Here is a 21,650-nt window from a genome sequence, read left to right on the forward strand (position 1 = left end):
GCCTCTGTGTCACTCACCACTTCCCTGTGGTTACTGATGTCATAAAATTGTAGAATGGTTTGAATTGGAAGGGATCTTAAAGGTTTCACACCCCCTGCCATGGGCAGGGACACCTTCCACTATCCCAGGTTGCTCCAAACCCCATCCAACCTGGCCTTGGACACTCCCAGGGAAGGGGCAGCCACAGCTTCTCTGGCAACCTGTGCCAGGGCCTCACCACCCTCACAGGGAAGAATTACTTCCTAACATCTAATCTAACTCTCTCCTCTTTTAGCTTAAAACCATTCTCCTTCGCCCCATCACTATCTGCCTGTGTATATATTGTCCGTGCTCTGTCCTCAAGGAGGCTTCTACTCCAGCCTCACCTGACACATTGAATTTCCACCTCTCCCCAAACAATTCAAGTTGTAAAAGCCATGATATCTGTTTTGACGGGTTGCACCCCACGAGGAGGGTGTGTATCACTTTCCCACTCCCCTGCCTGGGCGGGACTCATTTGCTCCTGCAGTGTGAAGATGAGGTTACTGAGATCATGGGAGTTGGTGCTCCTGCAAACAGCTCTGTTTGAAGCAGACCACTGGTCCAGGACAGCCACAAGAGAAAGCATTGCAGCCTTTGCAACTCTTGTTTGGAGTGAAAAGGAAAATATGTGATTTTCCCCCGTGATGGAGGGGCTCTTGGCTTTGATCATTACTGGTTCGGGGAAATAAAAACATAACCCAGAGGGAGTGAGCGAGGGGTGTAATAACATCAGCTCAATCTCTTTGTTATTTTCCAAGATCAAAAGGAGCTGGGGGAGTTTAGCTTTTATTGCCTTCCCCTTTTATTTTCTACTTTTCAGCTTTCTTCCTCAAAAATCAATACAGCCCTCTCTGGGGTTCTCACACCTGTGTGCCCCCACTCCTGCCAGCCCCCAGCCCACTGCAGGCTGTGTCACACAGTGCTGGTGTAGCACACTGGTAAGGGGTGCCCATCACTGCTCAGCCTGCTGGGTGCTACTTCAAGAGATGTATGATAATAATCCTTTCTTCAGTGATTTGAACTGGGGTTTACTCTCTTGGCAGAGCTCACCCTGCTGTGTTGATGAAGGGTGTTTGGGTGCAGCCAGGACAGAAGCCCAAACAGAGCTCTCTCACCCCAGAAATGTGCTGATCAGCATCCATCCACAGAATTCCATTAATAATATCTTTTTCCTTCAGCACCAGCTCTAGTGTTTTTTGCAGCATCATGAAGGACTGAGTCTGCTATGCCTGGGGAAAACCAAGCTCTGGGCTGGTTTATCTGGCTAGGGCAGAACACAACTTTCTGGTTGCTTAACATCTTGGTTAAGTAGCTGAGCAATGCCTGGAACAGTGGCACAGTGGACAAATGGGAATAGGAACAACCAATGACCTTTCTGAGCTGAGCCCACATCTTGAACCAGTTCATCCCTTCCCCCGTGTGAAGCTGCAGTAGCTTCAGCCTGTCCTGGCTGCAGCTGGGCTGGCTGGCATGGCCACTCTCTTGGCTGCTTGGCCCAGAGGTTATGGATCCTCAAGGATAACTTGCTTGGTCCATACTGTGCTTTGTGAAAATAACCAGTTAAAACCACACAACTATTTTAAAGAGTTTTGAAGATATTTGTATTTAGAGGATGTTAGAGAATGTTTAGAGAATGGGGAAGGAGGGAGCAGTGACATGGGTGGGTGTGAGAGGGCTGTGCTGGTGGTGGTAAATAGCTGCTAAGGCTCATTTGTAGAGACCACCAGCAACCCACTTACACTGGCCCAGGTAGAAATTGTTTATTCTGACACAGAGATGCTCTATGAAGCATCAGAGCTGTGTAAGCATCTCCAGTGCAGGGTTTTCTGCAGTGGAAACAACCTGTCTCTGACATGGGCACAGCAGGCAGTGAGGGCTTGGCTCTGAGGAACACAGCCTGGGTTGAGTTTATAAGTGTAAGAGGCATAAAGACATGTTTAGATAGTGTGATACCCAGCAGCGAGGCATCCTTGCTTATTTTATCATTCCACCAGCATGTTCTTGACTGATTATGAATGGATTCCTTGCAGGTTAACAAGCTGAAACATTTTTGTCACTAAAGAGAGCCAAATCAAACTCTACTGAACAAATACATCTTGGATCTCTGGCTAATGAGTTTTTCTGCTGTTCAAACATGTTATGTAATATGAATGAAACTGCAGTTGAATTAGACTTAGCCGTTCATGTAGAATTCACAAGCTGCATTTTTTTTCCTCACAGCTTTATTTTAGGCAGGTAAGTTACTTTTGGAGAAAATGACAGTTTTGCACAATTCAGCTATGTAAAAGTGATTAATGAAAATAGTATTTGCTCATCCCATTTTATGAAGAAATTGAATCAGAAGCATACTTTGAAGTGCAGAAGGGCTGATCCTTCCATGCATTCCACCTTTCACCACTAACTCCCAAATAAAACACTTGTTTTGTGGTTTGCACTGTAAAGCTGTGTCCTGTCAGGGGAGCACAGGGCACAGCTCCTGCAAGCCAGCCCCAGGACTGTCACCTGATGTCATTGGTACCTGCAGTGCCTCTACTGACTTTGATTTATTCCAAGCTAATTTGGTATGAATGGTATCAGAACCAGGGTCACAGCTATATCCATTAGTGATGCAGAACAGAGCTTAAAAATAATCCTTTGACTGACATGCAGATTTATATCATGAAAGATGGGGCTATTCCAGATTTCTCGAGCAAACTGGTGTCAAACAAGCTGCTCTGAGTGCTTGAGACCTAAAGCCTGTGATGGCAAAGGAACATTTAGACAGAGCCTGTATGTGAGGCATTTGTGGAATTATTGTTAGTCAAATCTATTATTATGCATTCCCTTCTGTTCCATTTTCACCTGTTAAAATAAATTAAGATGTAGCATTACTAAAAACCAAGAACTGCTAAAATAAAAGAGGGAACTGACATTTAGAGCATTTTGGATATTTCTTATGCTGTAGAAGGAGTTTGTAAAATTTAAACCAAAGTCACAAGCACATATTTTCTCTGTTGAGAACATCTAGTGTAATCCTCCTGTTTTTCTGGCACTCCCCAGGATAGTCTACAGCTCATAACCCATGGGAAAAATAGAGCCCAAGAGAGCAGATGACATAGATGCCCAACTCCAACTGAGGAGACTTGCTGCCATCTTTTGGTAGATGAGTGTTCCAGAAAGTAATGAAAAATTATCTCTCACAGAAACGAAACATTTTCTCCCTCTTCTCGTTCTTAGCCCACCTACAGCATCAACCCCTGGAGGGATTTAAAAAATGTGTGGCATTTGGGGACATGGTTTAGTGATGGACTTGGCAGTGCTGGGTTAACACCTGGACTTCAAGGTCTTTTTCAGTCTAAACAATTCCACGATTCTGTGATTCTGTGCACTCAGCCTCTACTGCAGGCACAGCCTATGAAAATTAACCTCAGCCACTGGCACCCCGAAGAGCCCCCAGTAACCCTGTGGTTGCCTGCAGGACTGGAAGGGCTGAATGCGGGGCAGGGGCTGGGCTGGTTTCTTCGTGGTCTTGCTGCTCAGAGAAAAGCTGTAGGGAACAGGCTGGAACCTCTGCATGTCTGCAAGTAATAAAATACTTCTTTGTGCCCAGGGGAAATAAAATAATATATTTGATAAGCTGGGCAACAGCAGGATGATGCAAGGGGAGGGAGCAAGGCTGGGAGTCAGCGCTCCACAAATCACACTCATTACTGTGAGGTTTACCTTTGCAGAAGGCAAAGAGCTGAGGCTGCACTTTGACAGGAGCAGGTTGACGAGCTGCTGCTCAGGGTGAAAATGCACCCTTGTGACTGACAAAGAGATGAAGGGGAATGTCCTGTGCCCCTGCTCCCCCCCGGGGTCCTGCCTCTGCACTGGCAGCCCCCTTGCTTCCCTTGCTCCTCTGACACCTGGAGGAGGAGGTTCAATGCACCCCAGCAGAAAGCTGCCCACTGTTTTTGCTGGGCTACATCTTTTTTGTGGGACAGTGAGCGAAGTCCAGGGCAGGCTCTGACAAGCCTCAGGATGCAGGAGAAGAGGAAAGGCACCAGCTGCTACCAGAGGGAGAACTGAGAGGGTGTTGAGAGCTGACACTTCACCCTGAGTGCAACTCTGTGCTCTGGTTACGACACCCACACTCGTAGAGGTGCCTGGAACAACAAAATGACTGCGGTTAGAAGAACTTTCCAAATTTGAAAGAGACCTCTTGTTTCCGTGGGTTCCTACCCTGGTGGTAGGCTGCACACTTTATTTTAATGTGGATTTGGTATCCGGCACAATTCCTTCAGCCTTTGCTGCCTCAGCTGCCTTTCTAAGGTCGATGTGTGGCTACACACAATCCTTTACCCTCTACCACCCTGTCATGCCAAGAAATTCCTGAGATCCCACTGAATTCCACAAGCCACTTCATTTATACACTTCAGTTCAACATTAAGTTCCTTGCAGGGTTTATTTACTTTGAACCCTGACCAAAGTTCCCAAGTGCTGTGTGTGTGCTCAGCTGGATGACTCCAACCTTGCTCCCGGGCTGTGCTGGGGCAGGCACCACTTACCTGCTGAGGGTACAGCCCTGCCACATCTGTGGGAGCAGTGCCCTTCAGAGAAATGCTGTTAGGAAAGCAAAGGCAGGAACCAGGTAAGAGCACAAGCAGGGAAACTTCCCTCTTTCACTATCCAGTCCCACTGTGCAAGGGAGAAAGAGCAGGAAAGAATTAATTAAAAAAAAAAAAAAAGTGTTCCTGTGGGTGGGATGTGAACTCTTAGACGTGACACTTTTTTTGACACGAACATCCCTTGTGTGGTGGGGGCAGAAGGATGACCAGCCAGACCATCTGCAGTTTCCTGGCTGGGATGGTTCTCCTGTTTATCTTGTGGGTGATCCTCTGAGTGTCTGAGGAACCTCCAGAAATGCAGGACTGGGTTTATATCTCATCCTGAAAGCGGCCCACCTTCACCTCTGTTCCTCTCTGATAGCAGAGCACTCCCTGACTGACCTTTTGTCACCGGGAGAGTGTTGCTCTGGACCCAGCCCAGCTTCCCTGTAAGCTGTGAGGGCTGATTCGTGTGTCTGAGGAGGAGTTAGGAAAGATGTCAACTCCCTAATTCATGAGAGCCTCTCCACGGCCCGCAGTCAGTCCCCACGGTGTGAGTGTTGCTGCTGACCCCTGGCCCTCTGACAGCTCCTTTGGACACTCACCAACCATCATACACAGACCACCTGCTCACAGACCCTCTTTCAGACTCTCCCTTCCTCCTTTCCCACCACTCTTGCCTCAACCAGGATATAGGGAGTTGAAATTTTAACAAGACGTGGAGTTAGAATTAAATTCTAAATCGAATTCTAGGTAATTCTAATTTAGCTAATTCAAACTAAATGGGGAGTTTCATCGAATCAGAATGGTTTGGGTTGGAAAGGCGCTTTAAAGGTCACCTAGTCTCATTTCCAGCAGAGCTGGGGATTCTGGTACCCAGGAGGCAGCAGGTGTCCTGGATCGTACCGGGGCTGAACTAGTGCATCTCGGGGATGGCGCAGCCGGGGGCCCGTGCAGTCCCTTGTGCGGGTGCCGCTGGGGCGCGGGATGCCGGCGGCGCGCCGTGCCCGGGGAGCGGCTCCCGCAGCCCAGGCCACCCCGCCTGCCGCGGCCGCCCCGCCCCGCCGGTCCCCGCCCGCCGTCACGCAGCCGCCGCCGCCGCCGTCGCAGAGCCCGGGGAGGCGCCGGGTAGGGGCAGCCGCCGCCGAAGGAGGCCGAGGCGGAGCGGAGCGCGCAGCTGCCGCCGCGGCGGGGACAGGTAGGGCTGTCCCGGGCGGGGGGTCCCGGGCCGCCCCGTCCGAGCCGCGGCGCGGGGCGATGCGGGCGGCGGGCCCCGGTCACGGGTCACGCGTGGGAGCGCGGGAGCTCGCAGCGGGTTTGCCCACCCGCGGCCCGTCGGAACGGGGATAACTGTGTCCTTACGTAATGCCGGGCATTGCGACACGGAGGCCTGCTGGGAGGCGCGGGTGGCCGGGACATCGCGGGTGGCGGGACAGCGGGCGCGGCGGGGTCCCGGCGCCGCATCCCGGGATGCCACCGGCCGCAGCGCGGAGGCCGAGCTGGATGAACCGGGCGCTGGCCCCGTGACAGGAGCGGAAAGGTCACTGGGCCACGGCGGGCTCCCGAGGAGCGCTTCAGCAAGCGGGATCGTTCTGCTCCTTCCCGGGGAGCAAAGGTCGAAGGTGGCTGTACCTGTCCGGGTTTAGCACAGTCTTGGCTCTGACATCTCTTTCACTTCGCTCCTGCACACCCCCGGGATCCTTCTGCGGGTTGGCAAATTCTTTCTGATATGTATCAAAACCCCAAGCCTCAAGCCCAGCAGCCAGACCAATTTCTTCTTCCATTTTATTCTGCTTATTCTCAGAATGTAGCTTTTTACTTGTGTGAAATAATGTCCGTTTAAAAATCCCCATGTCTCTGCTTTTGCCTCCTGCACGGAGCACTGTGAGGCCACACCAGCAGCTGCCTCCATTCTGCCTTGTCACAGCCCTTGCTGGGAACAACTCCTGCTGGAGGGGAAAAGTCTTTGAGTCATTCAGTCTTTAGGTATTTGCAAAAAGAAAAAAAACGGTAACAAATTTTTCAGAAAATGACGTGGAGCTGACTCATCATCAGTGACCAACGCAGGATTGTGTCTCAGGAATATTTATAGCGATTCCAGCAGAAACAGATCCCAGCTTGTTTCTCAGATGGTTTAGTGAGAATAGACGTCTGTTGCAGTTTGTTTGGTTGGGTGCAGTGGTCAGTTGAATAATCACCTTTCTCATGGCATTTCACCTATGAAATTTTGTCAGAAATGGGCTTTTGCACCATTGCAATGACATTCTGGAATAATGCCTCCCTCAGCACTCTCCATCAAAGGTTTGCACTGATTAACCTTTTCTTCCTGCCCACATTTTGGGTGTGTGTATGGGGTGTGAAAGTGTGGGGGACATCACTGTTGGCTGCTGTGGCTGCAGGAGGGTGTCCCCAGCCCCAGCACTGTTGGGATGGAGGCAGGACACACAGCGCAGGCCCTTGTGGGCTTGGCCTCTGCTGCAGGTAGGCAAAAACCCATCCACTGGTGTGGCAGATGCTCCTCTTCTGTGTGAGATGTCACACTGTGCTGGAAGACAAGATGCCATTTTAATTACTCATCCCCATTGATCTGGTGCTGGGTGTTCCTGCAGTGGGGCCAGGAGTGAGGGACATGGCCCTTCCTGAGTGTGCTTGCCAGGGCATGCGCTGGCCTGGGCCCTGCCATGCTGGTGGCACAGGGTGGGACAGCAGCACTGCTCTTCTCCTCCTTCACGGGTATTTAACAGAAAAGGTTTAATTTAACATGTAGGGTCTGTGGTTCTGTGTCATTCCCATGCAGTTTAGTAACTACAGTAGCTACAGCAAGCAGCAACATCTCCCAAGTTTACTTAATTGGTACTTACGTGTGATAGTTTAATAGGGGGTTGCCATATGACACTGCAGTTCTTAATTTATACCAGTACAATTAAGAGCAGGCTGTCTCTTTCTTTAATTCTGTAGTTAGTATAGCCTAAATAATAATATTTACATTTGCTTTTAAGGGGTTTCTCTCCTCTGTGCTCCTCTGTTCATTGGGCTACAGAGGTACTGCATAAACCCTTCTTTAAATCTGCTCCATCATGCGTGCAGTTCCAGAGCAAAACTCCAGCAGGAAGGCTGGGATCTTGCAGTGTCACAGGGACGCTGCACGGCTTTATAATGCCTGCAACAAAAGAAATTGTGGACTCCCAGTCTTAAATTTTGAGTCATAATGCTGCACGGATTATATGATGTTGGCATAGTAGCAAGTTGGGACAAAAAGTGTTGTTAAGTGTTGTGTCTAATAATGCTGAGTATTTACAAGCCACATGCTTTTACTGGCTTCTCAAAAGCCTCATGAATGTGCCCAACTTGATGTTTGACCTCTGCGTGACTGCGCATGTATTTACGGGTAAGTGTATTCTTAAATCTCTGTACAGTGAGGCTGCTGAACCTCATTTGAAGCAGACTGGGCATGACTTACAGGGATTTGGGATCTGGACCATAAAACCCAAAGTGTGGAGCTAGCACCATGCTCCCCTGGAAGCCTGGGATGTTGGACAGGGATGCTGGTGCCAAGTGGAGCTGGTGCCTCCAGCCAGCCATGGGACGCGGAGGGAGCTGGGCCCTGCTCTGTCTGAGAGCAAAGCCTCATCCTTTGTGGTGTATTGACACAAGAGACATTGGCTGGGAAATGACACTGCCCAGGCTGGGGGTCCAGAAAGGCACCTAAAAGCTGCTTCATTCCAAGGAATAATTTTTCCTTTAATGAAGGAGATAAATGAAAAATAAATTAATACTGTTTTTAACCTTGAGGCAGAAGACCCTCACGTGGGTTTTTCCCCATGCAGACTGTACCTTGTCTCATAACCCAATGCTATCTGTCCCTCCCAGCTGTTCCCAGCAGCTGTAATGTGTGCACCCTGCAAGTAGCATCTTTTCATGCTTGTGGAGACTGGAATGTTCAGAACTACTGGTACCATCAAGAAATGGTACATGAGTGCAAATTTATTGGGAAAGAATGTGGCTACATAAGAATAAATCCAACCTTTTTACTTTCTTAGCCTTGAATCTGATAGATTTCCATTGTCTTCATGGGAATTTTATTCTTACAATGGATTTTATTCTTATCTTAAATTTTTAGATTGTTCCTTTCCCCATGTAAATATCATAAATTTGATAAATATGTGCAGGGAAACTTTAACCTAGGCATGCATGAAAGCTATCAAGCAGAGATGAATTTTCCTTTGGTTGCAGCCAATCCTTGTATCTGCCAAAACCTGTGGGTTTGCTACTTTTTGGACTGAGTTTGATTTAATTGCCCAGAACTGCACCATAGAGTGAAAACATTGCCATCTGTGACACTGGAAAATATTCAAATTTGCCCTGCTGTAATGAAATCTTCGGTGGGGCTGCCTCTTGCATCCTGCAGCACCAAAGGGAGCTCCCGTTTTTCTCCCTGTGGCAGTTATAAATCCGGCATTCCTGGAGGTATGCTCACAGCAGCACTTGGAGTTTACTCCTCCTCAGTTCAGGTTTTCTTCAGTCATCACTTGTGCTATGGTGTTTCTTACTCAAGAAAACCAAAATACTTTCCCACTTCAAACATGTTACAGATATTCTACTTGGCCTGCTGTGTGCAGGAGTCGAGGTCCGTAGTCACGCTGAGCTATTCGCACAGTTGGACAAGGATAAAAGCAATGAATTCATTTCAGTCCAAACCTAATCTGAGTTAATGTGCAGGGATCCCACTGGTGAAAAGCAAGGGCACTCGGCCACGGCCATTCCTTGATCCTTTAAGAGTTTGAATCCCTGCTAAGCATGCTTGTCTTACAACCTGTACTCGCACAGGATGTAATCAGTTTTGTTTTCCATCTGTTAAACAAGAGGCTTCTGATTAGCCAGTGCAACCAGAAATAATTATTTTTGTTTTGTTCTCGCTGACAACAGGAAGGTTAACCACCAAGTACACAGCTCCTGGCGTTTTCCACACTCAGCAGTTTTAAACACCTTGTTCTCTGTGTGTTACAATATTTGCCTTACAACTGGCAGGGATTTGGCTTTCAGTATTGTCCCCTAATTACAGTAATTGTCTAAGTGGAGCTCTCATGTCTCCCACTGTTCTGGGCCCAGACTGCAGCAGTGGAGCAGCCTGGCATAGCTCATGTACCTGATGAGCGTGGGTCATCAGCCAGAGGGGATATACAGGTGTCAGGGAATAAAACTTGGCTTCATGGGTTTGGAGAAGGGAAATACATAACTGAGAAAATCCAACCCAAAAGCATACAGCATTCATTTATGAAGAAAATATTTTGATTTTATGAAGTGAATCAAAGGGACTGTTGATAAAATAGATCTGATAGATTCTGAGGTGCAGCTGGCAGAGCGGTGCATTATCTTTCAAAGCAATGCTTATTTGATTTGTAGGGATTTGTAATATTTTTAATTTTTGATGATGCTAAATGGCAATATCCATCAGAGGGTTCTCCGGGGGCTGGGCTGCTCTGGCAGGGCAGAAGCATTTGTTGTACACAGATAGCTCTTAGTGACTCCTGCCATCCCTCTCCTGAGTGCTGCCTGACTTTGGGGGGGAGATTTCCAAGCAGAGCATTGTATCTGCTTCTAGTGACTTCAACGAGGAGTAGAGGAATTACTCATATAAATTTGGTAGTACTTTCTTTGGGGTTTTTTCTGCTTATGTTTTTGGAGTTTTTTTCCCTCTTTCTCCCCCCCCCTTTTAAGGCTGGTTTTGTGTATAAACATTAAATCCCTGCTTTTATGTTTTCACAAAACCAACCCAAGCAGAGACACTTAGGTCCAATATAAGCAGCTAAAACTGCTTTGGAATATGAAGTAAAAAAAAAAAAAAAAATTAAAAATTTATTTTAACTCTTTCGCTGCTTGTGTATTTGGGGATACATTCTAATACTGGACTATAACTGGAAAGAGATGACATGCACCCAAGTAGTCTGCAACTGAAGCTACATCACATTATGTGCCCTTGTATCCTACTTCATGTTGTGAAAAGAATGTTTGCTTTCATTTAGCCACCAGATCTGTTTTGTTCCCTCTAGGATAGGGATTCTTCCTTTATGCAATAGCAATATCCTGCTTTAACAGGCCCCAGCATGTTGTCTGGAGTGCTTGGGGTGCTGAGTAACTGCTGAAAGTCCCTATCTGATCTTCATGGGGTGGTGAGCTTGCCTGAGAACTGCATCCCAGTCTGCAGCCAGAGAGATATTAAAGCACCCTCGTGTTCAGAGCTAGTGGCTTTGTGTGGGATTTAAAGGAGTAGTTTTCTGCTAACATTGAATACTCTGGAGTAAGAATGTCAGGCATTCTTTTAAGCATTTGCATGCATATGTAGTAAACTGCTTATTACTTTTGAATAGACAAAAAGTTTGTGAATATGGAATTTTAGTGCAACATCTGGTATGGAGAGGATTAGCTTTATAAGTGTGATTTATCTCCTTTGCTGTGTAGAATTCAGAAATCTTGTCTACAAAGACAGAAGATATACACCATTTCAGATTGCTTGACTTTGTTTCCCCTAAAGAAATTACTTCATTTGAATAAGAAAGTAGAAATTATTGTACTTGGATAAAAAAAGAGATTCACTTGGTTTGTTCCTCTCAGGATCCTATTTTCTCCTCCATATATGGTGAGACAACTTTCCCAGTGGCTGAGAAAATGGGATGCATTTATCTCTTTTGCAGGAGGCCACTGAACTAAGAATGTCAGGGCCTGCTGAAGATTGGCAAGTGAGGACCTCCATGGCACCATGGGCATCCCTAAGAAACAAAACACAGTGGAGAAAGCTGCCCCTGCAGTGTCCCCACCACTGGGCTGTGCCTTTGCAGGGAGCTCCAGTCTGCATTTGGCTGCTGAAGTGGGGTTGTGGCCACCCTCCTGATGGCCTGACTTCACAGGATGGCCTCTCTGCAGGCTGAATTTTTCTCAGCAAGCTCATTTTTTCTCAGGTGCACAGAAAAACACTTAAAGGTCAATGTTTAAGGAGGCATCTTAACCCATTAATAGCAATAGCAAAGTCAAAGAAAACAAGCACAAGAATGACCATTTATTGATTTTGCTGACATAAATGTTATCCATTTGCTGTTCTGAATTAGGGGAAGAGAGATGTTCCTGATGGTAGATGCTTGTCCTGGTTACATTTCCTGAGCGAATAAGTTGGGGCCCTAATGCTTTACATCAGATTGAAGAGATCCATTGCGAGAAACAGGAGAAACATTTCCAAGAAATGGTTTGACAAAACCATTAGTTCATTCATGCAGTTACACTGATAAGAAAACAACAGTTAACTCTTCGGAAAGGCATAGACAGTTCTGTTTCTTTTAATATGTACTTGCTCTGCAGCCTGTTTCACATCCTCAGTGGCAAGTGCATGGTCATTGCTGCTGCTGGCTCCCGAAATCACACTGTTTGCAATAGCTGTTTTCTTCAGGCTGTATTTCAGTGGTGGGTGGGGAATACAAAATGAAAGTGGCTGAAATGGGCTTAAGTGTCTTGTTGCTTAAATGAATTAAGTAAGTTTCTGAACACTGTAATTTCCTTTTTTTATTTCTTAAATTTTCCCTTCCAGAAAATGGCTGTTCCACCTGCTTATGCTGACCTGGGCAAATCTGCCAGAGATATTTTCACCAAGGGATATGGTAAATAAAGCCAAAATAAGTTTGGTCTTTTGCTGTCTACCTGATTCCTGAAACTGTTAGGATTTTATTACTTTCCCCTGAGAAATACTCCGATTATTTCCATTAGAATCCACAGAATCACAGCTTCACATTGCCCTCGCTGTTTGGAAAGGGAGGGTAACTTACTTTTCTTTTGATAAAATTCTTCTTGTTTCCTATAGAACTGTTGCTGGTTTTGAGAGAAAATTGTGTGCTGTATTTTGGCTGCGCCTTTGTATTAATGAACAGGATCACTGCTGTCAGTAGTTTGCTTATGAACAGAATGCTGCTCACTGTGAATAAAAGTATTATTACCTAATTTGGTCCCAATTATATTGCTGAGGTCAGTAGGATTCATCAGACAAGTGCTATCTGAAGTTAGTACAAGTTGCTTCTTAGAAACACATGGTTCGATAACTGTGCCCTTGGTTTAACTATTTAATAGTTCACAGGTGATTTAGAAGAGAGTTTTAAGAAATAAATCAGAAATGCTTTTCAAAATCAACATATATATGATTAATATTTTTTACTCACCCTCTAGGTTTTGGGTTAATAAAGCTTGATTTGAAAACAAGATCTGAAAATGGACTGGTGAGTTTGGAAGCACACTGAAATCCTAAACATTGCAGTGTTTTTGTGTTTACTGTATATTTCTTTTTAAAATAAATATATTTGTATTTTTCTGAACTAATATTTAACAAATTATAATGACTGATACGTTCTACAAGTATAAGCATTTGCCTGATTGCATATATGTATATATTGACAAATACATATATTACATGCATAAATTATTTTTTTTTCTTTCAGGAATTTACAAGCTCAGGTTCAGCAAACTCAGAAACAAACAAAGTCAGTGGTAGTTTGGAAACAAAATACAAATGGGTGGAATATGGATTGATGTTCACAGAAAAGTGGAACACTGACAATACACTAGGCACTGAGATTACTCTTGAAGATCAGGTAATTTTTGGCTCCAAAAAAGCAATTTGAAAATTCACGTACACCAATCTCTAATTAGAAATCCAACCAGTGAATTTCTTTTCTGTTCAGCTTGCACGGGGCCTGAAGCTGACCTTTGATTCCACCTTCTCTCCTAACACTGGGTAAGAAGTGAGTAAGCTAAAGTGACACAAAAGGCATTTTAAATTTTTTTTCCTGAGATACCAAGACAGGTCATAATCAGCCTATGTAAGATGAAATCATGTAAATCTCTCTTAAATCTTAGTGCTAACAATCCCTTTTTAATCCTAAATTATAACAAGCAAACTTTTGCACACAATAGCTTGAAAATTATAGTTAGAATTAGAGAGTGAAGAAAAAGTTGAGGTTTTGCTCCCTGGTGTATTTATGGCCATGTCAGAGGATGAGGTGCTGCCTGAATAAAAGCACTAAACAAGTCAGCTGTAATGCAAAGCTTAACAAGCTCCAGGAGCCAGTTGGCCACAGCTCTGATAGGTTGACACAGAAGTGGGCTCTTGTCCTGAGCTGAATTTATCACCTGAATTCTTGCTGGCCACAGTGTGCCCTGGTGGTGGATGGATATTTCTGACACGGCGATTGGATGCCATGTTTTATGTGGGCCAGAGGGATTAAGCAGCAGCTGTAGGTCTAGATGTTGGTTTATTTTTTTCCCCTGATTATCTTTGTGTAAGCAGTGCTGCCAGTGAGTCAAAATACTCTGCACATCAGCTTCCCAGAGCAGCAAACAGCACTGCAGGCTTTCAGGATTATATTCCCAGCAGAACTTTCACCCTGTCTTTTAGATTCAGTGTTCTGCATTGTCAACTGCTTTCAGTCCACTCCTAATTCTAGATTAATGAGATATTTTTGTTAATCAGAGTAATCTCAAGTGGTTTTTTATAATTATTTCGTAACTGATAGGATTCTTAGAAAAATTTAAAGGAAAAACCTTGTACAAGAATGATGTTACAGGTCTAGAACTATTTCTTGGGCACTTCACACATACTGTAGTTATGATTGCCTTGAGGGGAGTGTTAAATTTGGGTAAGTGGAGTGAGATTCAATCCTGGTGAGACCTGGCTTAGTTTAACAGGGGTGCACTATGTCTCAGTAACAGGCTACTTCTCCCCCTTGTTATTACTTACTGACTGTGATCAATCTTTCAGCAGGTGAAGTCATTTTTAGGAGCTCTCTGTGTTCTTACCTCTGTCCCTGTGACATTGGTGGGAGAGGTACCACTAACTTTTACAGAAGTTGCAGATGAATGCTTTTGGCACTCCTGCACTTTATTTCTGATTGTGCAAAACACAAGAAATTCCTGAGTCTGAGCTAATAACAATAAAAAAGAGATCAGTCTCTGTGTGGGTCTGACACAGCACTGATACTTTTCTTGGAGGTTTTGTTAGCTGACGTGAAAGGTTGATTTGAAATTTCAAATTAGCCTGACTTTTCCAGAAAGATTTCAGTAAAGATTTGGTCAAAGACAGAAGACACTTGTAAAAAGAGAAGAAAAAATCTTAAATAAGAGTAGCTGAATATATTAGACGTAACTCTCTTGCCTTGTGAGGGTCTGCACTCTTGATGTAAGGACACATGAGAAAATAGTGTTCTGGCCAAGAGTATAAAAATAAACAGGTGACTCAGGAAAGTTTATTTCTGCCTTAACCTGGCAGCTTTCTGGTGGCTGTCAATGGCTGTAACCATTAAAGTTCATAAAGTACCCTAAGGAGAAATGGGGGGTGTCAGAGCCACTGAAGCAGCCTGCTTGCTTCACAGCCCAGACTTTCCCTCACGAAGCTGCAGACAAAGTAATGATTTCTTAATGTCTGCCACAGTAAATAAAATTACCCAATTCACTAGGATTGTCTAAAAATTGTTTGCTTGGGACAGGCAAGCAAGTCCGCTGCTGTGGACTTCTGGTGGCAAACTTGTAAACTTCTACAGTTTCCATTACTTCCTTGAATGTACCAAACTTCTGAAACCATCATATCAGTTGGAGATGAGGATATGGTTTTGTCACTTCCTATCTGTGTGCGGCTGCTTTTCAGAAAACAGCCCAGAAGTGCTTTTTGGGGCACCACACCACATTTTATTGCTCATTTGCAAAGAATTCACTGTAGCTGCCTTAGGGTTTTGTAAAGGTGAACACTAAGAAGATGACATATCATGTGGTTCTCCAGGGATGCACACACTGTCTTCAGGAGCTATTACACTGAGTTAAAGTAAGTGATATGATGGAATTGTTACCTACAGGTGTACCTCTTCAAAGATACCAGATACTTTCTTTTCTCTTTAGGAAAAAGAGTGCTAAAATTAAGTCGGGGTACAAAAGGGAACACATCAACATCGGCTGTGACATGGATTTTGATATTGCGGGTCCTTCAATACGTGGAGCCCTCGTGCTTGGCTACGAGGGGTGGCTGGCAGGCTACCAAATGACTTTTGAGACAGCAAAGTCTAGAGTAACCCAGAGCAATTTCGCTGTTGGCTATAAGACCGATGAATTCCAGCTTCATACTAATGTGTAAGTACTGGCAGACCGGCACTAAAAAGGAATTTGGGAGGATTTTGCTGCTTAGTAAACAGTAAAAGCGTCAGAGGTTCAGCAGTGGTGAACAAGGGAATTGTGAATTTGAAATTAATTCTTCATTAAAGACATCAAGCTGTATTTTTTTAGCTGTGTTACCTTTTCTTTTAATTGTGTGGGTGAAGGAGTGCATGATGGAAGGAACTGGAACTCACTAAGCACCCAAGGGTCCAGTGTCTAACAGATAAGGACTATTAGAATCCATTAGTGCTATAATAAAAAAAAGTAAGTTATAAAAATACTCTTTGTGAAAGCTGAAATAAAAGCAATGCTTTCCTTTTACACCTGTCAACATCAAACGAAATGGTGGTTTGATGTGTAGATGAAAGAGTTGATCAGAGGATGAACAAAAACAGGCAAAAGGGAGTGACTGGAAGAGACAGGGACTGGGTTTGTTGTAGTACTGGAAAAAATGTGGTGTAAAAGTTTATTTAGTATTGCAACTCCTAATAATATATTTACACAAGTATTTGTCCTTTCTGAATGTATCAATAGTGGGAAACCAGGATCAAATTCCATGAAAACCTTTATTTCTCTGTCTCCCGTTCCTCCTAAAAAAGCAATTTATGCCTTTGGAGAATACAGTTTTTTAAGATTAGGCAATCCCTAATCCATTCTCCTGGGCCCCCCCTTTCCATGCCCTTGGGTAATTGGATATTTTGCATGTAGCAGAGCTATTCCAGGCTGTTTCCGCCTGGGGGCTGAACAACTGTTCTGCCTTCCTAGAGCTACTTCTTCAAAGGCATTCTGTTCTGTTTCATGCTGTTTTGCAGTGATCTGGTTTAGGAAGCTCCCGCTGCCTTACAGAACAATCGAACCCCCACAGCCCAGACAGTACGTTTGAAGGATTGCCAAAGCACAAAAATGTGGGCAGAAAACTTCCATCACAATATGTGGAGTCCCCTTCCACTCAGGATATAGAAGTTACTCCTTCAAGCGCAGTGACTTTCAACTTAGTTATGCTGTAGCAGTTCAAAACACTGTATTATTTCACTAGAAAATGCTGTGGTTATTATTACTCTTAACTAAAGCAATGGCAGAAATTCATAACAGCAGCAGGGGCTCAGATCTAACTGTTTCTTGGATTCCTGAGGGTCTGTTTCTCAGGTTGCTGTTACTGGACAAAACCATAGATGTATGATACGAATAGAAATTTTATTTATTGTTAATAATAGATTAGTTAGGTGATTGATGTATTTCAGCCTTGAAAGCATGTCAGAACTTTTATATAATCCCAGAAAGAGTTGTGTGTGGAACTCCCCTCACTAGGCAGCTTGGTTTTTACATCTACACAAGTTACTGTTTCACTGGGATGCTGTGGCAGAACAGATAATGTAACTAGGTGGGGCTTGAAGCATGTTTTTTTTGTTCCTGGCATTACACAAACCAGCTGGGGATTCTAGCAAGTTACTTTCCTTAAGGGTGCCTTAATATATTAATTTTCATAGGGGGCTAGTGGTTGGTTTTTTTTTTTTTTTTAATCTACATAAAAAGTGCTATTACCTGCATAGAAAAGTGCTATTATTACTATTAGAGTTAAATAGAGGTTCAACTTTATTATTATTTAATAATAAAAATAAGGGAGGTAGGGCTGGATATTTTCTAGTTTTAAATATGACTTTCCTCATTTTTTGAGCATAGCTCAGACCGCCCCCCCCCCCCCCAATGTTGCAGGTCAAGACAGAGCTGTGTGGAAACCTTGCACAAAGTCTGCCTGTATAACCAGCTCTCCTCAGTCCTTTTTAATTCCTCCTTTTCTTGAGAGCCAAGCACATGCAGTTAATGTGAGCTTCAGTCTTATCTGAAGTAAGTATTGCAGTGTTTTTCTGGAAGAATTACTCTAACAATTTAAAAGGCTGTTGCTATTGCTTGAACTTTTAAATAGGCATATCACTGCTGTTTGTGCAACTGTTACGAACATCAGGCCAAAGGGGTAAAAGGGAAAAGATCCTAAATCTACCCCTTTTTGTAATCACTAAAGGTCTGGTGTACTCTAATAATTGGAACCAGATTATTTCACAGTTTAGAAATAACCCCAGATCTTCCTGGGGTTTAAAGCCTATTTTCTACAATATGTTTGTATCCTCTCTTTAAGAAAACAACCAAAAACGGAAATTCAGATGCTCACTGGTTTACAAGGAGTGCAAGGCCTTTAGGAGTCTTTTGGTCTTGTTTTTATGATCTGCATGCTCTAACATTTTGCCTTTTATTTACCATATTTTATTCCTATGTGACATTGGGGGCAGTAGTAATTGGAAGTTGTGCTACTCATCATTCAGCTGTGGGCCAGTGCTCTCTGCAAAGCAAAATTTCTGTTTCTAGTGCACAGACCATAGCACAGATGTACCATAAGGACTGCTGCAAATGCAATTCATTTGCAAAACCCTATGTACTTGGATGTTAAATTGTCATCTTCACTTCTGATACAGTTCCTGTGTCTGGTAAAAGCATGCTGACATGGCAGTTTTGGGATGACTCGGGCTCTCTGACTGGCATATAGCCCTTTCAGGGCACAAGGAGACATTTGCCAGGGAAAATAATTATTTCAGAGACACACAGGGAAAAATAAATCTCTCTACTACAAAGGCTCCCATCTGTGGGAAAGGGAAAATTGGAAGCTGTCATCATTGGTCTAATTTTTAATAGTTTGTCATGGGGTTTTTTTTCAGTTTCAGAAGTTGCTGAAATATAATAATCTTCAATGAATTGAAGCATCTAAAAATAACTTCATGACCAATGTGGCCTAATGTGTCTATCTTAGTTGTTACAGGGATATTTAATGAGGTGTAAGTGGATGTTGTGCAAATACAGCTCTTACTGGAAAAATAAAAGATGATTGTTTTGGGGTGCTGTTTAAAACTACACTAATGCATTCCTTCCAGGAATGATGGAACGGAATTTGGCGGCTCCATTTACCAGAAGGTGAATGATAAACTGGAAACTGCTGTGAATCTTGCTTGGACAGCTGGAAATAGCAACACTCGCTTTGGAATAGCAGCCAAGTATCAGATTGACCCAGATGCCTCTTTTTCTGTGAGTCCTGTGCATGTACATTTATATGCATTTGAAAATAAGTGCTTAATAAATGGAAATGGAAAGCAGCCTTTCCATCAGCAGAGTACAGTCTTGATGCAGTTCTGTGCTGTGTAGTTGGCACATGGATCTGTTTGTTTTGGTTTTGGCAGCCTGAGAGCACAACTATTGGATTTTCCTTAAAAGAGACACAGAATGTTTTATTGCATTACTGGGCACTATTTTGAGACTCTTTTTGTGTTAGTGTGGAAAAAATTAGAAATTATGTTAATAAACCCATTATTTTCTACAGTGACTGTAGATTCTTTGAGATTTGAGATTTAAGTTATAGAACAATTAACTCTAGATTTTTTTGGGATTTAAAACATGAAATCCCTACATGCTTAAAAGCTGTTGCTTAATTCTCAGGCAGGGAGGGCTTTGAAGAAAGATACTAAATTATTTACTAAATTTACTATTTATTACTAAATAACGCTTTATTTTTTCCCTTTAAGGCTAAAGTGAACAACTCCAGTCTGATTGGGTTAGGATACACTCAGACTTTAAAGCCAGGTAGGTTTATGCAGAAAAAAATCAGAATCAATAAAGTGATACTTTAATCTTGAAATATCAGAAATTTTTGGTGGTAAAGTATGATGGGTTTTGTAAGATTGCTCTTCTGCTTGGCAAGCCAGTGATGAACTTTTCCAGGGGCTGTTCTGTTAATTTTGGATGTCTGTTGGAAGCAGAATTACTAGAGATCATTGTTGACTGAACAGTCAGATAGTCTTTTATGTTGATTTAAAATATGTCTATAATTATTTGTGTCACAGATAAGTAACTAAATTTTTAATATTTCAGAGGCTTCCTATTATTGAGTTTACTCTTCTTAAAAATGTGACTTTCTCAAGGTCCCCTGGCCCAGGAAGACGACAATCTTACTGCTGCAAAATTGGTTTTAATGTAGTGTAATAAATCTGCTGCCAGAATGCTGAGCAGATTGACATGAGATATTACAGCAGACGGGGCTTGGGCTTTTTTATACTCAGATTTTAAAATGGTTTAGAAAGGTGAGTATGTATCAAGGTCCCAGGTTTTTGTAATACTGGACTCTAAAATTAGATTAATAAGTAGACCAGCAGCAGTGAATTGGCTCAGAGCTTTAATTACTCAGAGTGATAAAAAGCAGAATCTATCATCATGTTTTATTTTAAATTTCATAATTCAGAAAGATTTCTTATCTGCAAATTGTTTTAAAATGCCCAGTCCTTCCAAGGCCAGCTGCCAAATCCCATTAACTTGGCTACCCAATAAATTAAAGCAGTAACAGACATGGCACTTCCTGAACATAAAGCTCATTCCAAGTTTTAAGCTGACTTTTCTCTCCCTTTTCTCCATTTTGCAGGTATCAAACTGACGTTGTCAGCTTTGTTGGATGGCAAGAATGTCAATGCAGGGGGTCACAAACTTGGTCTAGGACTGGAATTTGAAGCATAAGGAGTGATTTCACAATTGCTAATCTGAAAATACAGCATAGCTACCTTCAGAAAATAGTGTACCTTTCAATGTTTTGTCTGGAGTGCAAGTATTGCTATGTATCTGTCCTGCTAGTCCTGGTTAAAGACAGCTAAGCTTTAAAAATGATATTAAAGAAGTGGAGACAAAATCATAAATAAAAAATCCGGGCTTTTTTTCCATATGTAATTGCTCATCACATCTGTCAACTGCCACGTGATAAGAAGAAGGAAGGTGTTGATTACCTCTACTAATATATTGATGGCACAAGGAATGTGTTAATGTGTTATAAAACCTGGGAATTGCAGACCACTATATTGTACTGTTAGTTGTATAAGCAAAATGTTCTGAAACCTAAAGTTTCAGTCAGTGAGGGAATGTGCAAATTTGTCTGAAAAAGGGATTTTAATTTTTTTTTTTTTTAGATACGTATTTCATTAATGGTTTGTCTTATTTGGTTATCCCACACCTACTGCTGTCTCCAGAATGCTTTAGGTTGTCCACCTTGCCCAAGTCCTTGTGGAGGAGGTTTGATGTGACTCAGCCAATCCTGCCTGTGCTGTGTTGTGGTTCTTTCCCCTTGCACTGACCGAAAAGCTGGTAAAATGTACATAATCAGGGAAGAGTCTTTGCAACTGCAATTACATAGTTGCATCACTAATTCTAAAACGGAATTTTCTTTTATTACCACTTTTTTTTAGCAACTAAATGGGTACATTTTTAGAGAGTCTTCCATTTTGTGTGGAACTAGACCCCAAAATGCTGTACTTGACACTACTAAAAATGGATAAAAAACCCAAACCTGACTTGAATAAAATACTGAAATGTCATCTTCTACTCTGTCTTTATATGAATTATGAAAACAATTACATCTACATTTGTGGCTCCAGCAGAAGACTGGCAACGTCTTGGTGCATGTTTTGTACCAAATAAACCAAAAATACTTAGTAGAATTAAATTCCAGACGTGGCAGTGTTCTTAGTGCTCTCTGAGCTCTGACAATTGCACATACACATGTATTCAGCTCTTGGATAAAACAAGATAACACGACTTACTTGTCTTTTATTACATTCAGTAAGTGAATTACCTCTCTATAAACAAGTAAGTGTGGGCAATGAACAGTTACCGGCTTGGATCAACTTCAGTGGCTGTTCGTTTGTACTTTTATGTGTGAGCCATTGCCGTGGGTGGCTGCAATGATGGCAAGAGCTGAGGTGCAGGAGGACGTGTCCGATGAGGCAATGCCATTGCGACAGCGTGAGACTGCAGAGCCACAGCCGCAGCCCACAAATTGGGAAATGCTGACTTCCCTCTTACCGG

General features: G+C 43.2%; 1 protein-coding gene across 2 annotated transcripts; it reads left to right on the top strand.

The window, feature by feature from the left end:
* The first annotated feature begins 5,648 nt into the window (after positions 1–5,648).
* Positions 5,649–21,165, top strand: VDAC1 (voltage dependent anion channel 1). Of its 2 annotated transcripts, none has more exons than XM_032124694.1 (9): positions 5,649–5,787; positions 12,166–12,235; positions 12,795–12,844; positions 13,064–13,216; positions 13,307–13,359; positions 15,513–15,740; positions 18,686–18,836; positions 19,331–19,388; positions 20,221–21,165. In XM_032124694.1, exons 2-9 carry the CDS (start codon positions 12,169–12,171, stop codon positions 20,310–20,312), a joined length of 852 nt encoding a protein of 283 aa, XP_031980585.1. In that variant the 5' UTR covers positions 5,649–5,787; positions 12,166–12,168; the 3' UTR covers positions 20,313–21,165. The 2 variants fall into 2 exon arrangements, with proteins under 2 accessions (XP_031980585.1, XP_031980586.1); XM_032124695.1 differs by lacking the exon at positions 5,649–5,787 and adding an exon at positions 6,278–6,298.
* The last annotated feature ends 485 nt before the right edge of the window (positions 21,166–21,650 follow it).

The sequence above is a fragment of the Corvus moneduloides genome, chromosome 15 (genome assembly GCF_009650955.1).
Source record: "Corvus moneduloides isolate bCorMon1 chromosome 15, bCorMon1.pri, whole genome shotgun sequence".
NCBI lineage: Eukaryota > Metazoa > Chordata > Aves > Passeriformes > Corvidae > Corvus > Corvus moneduloides.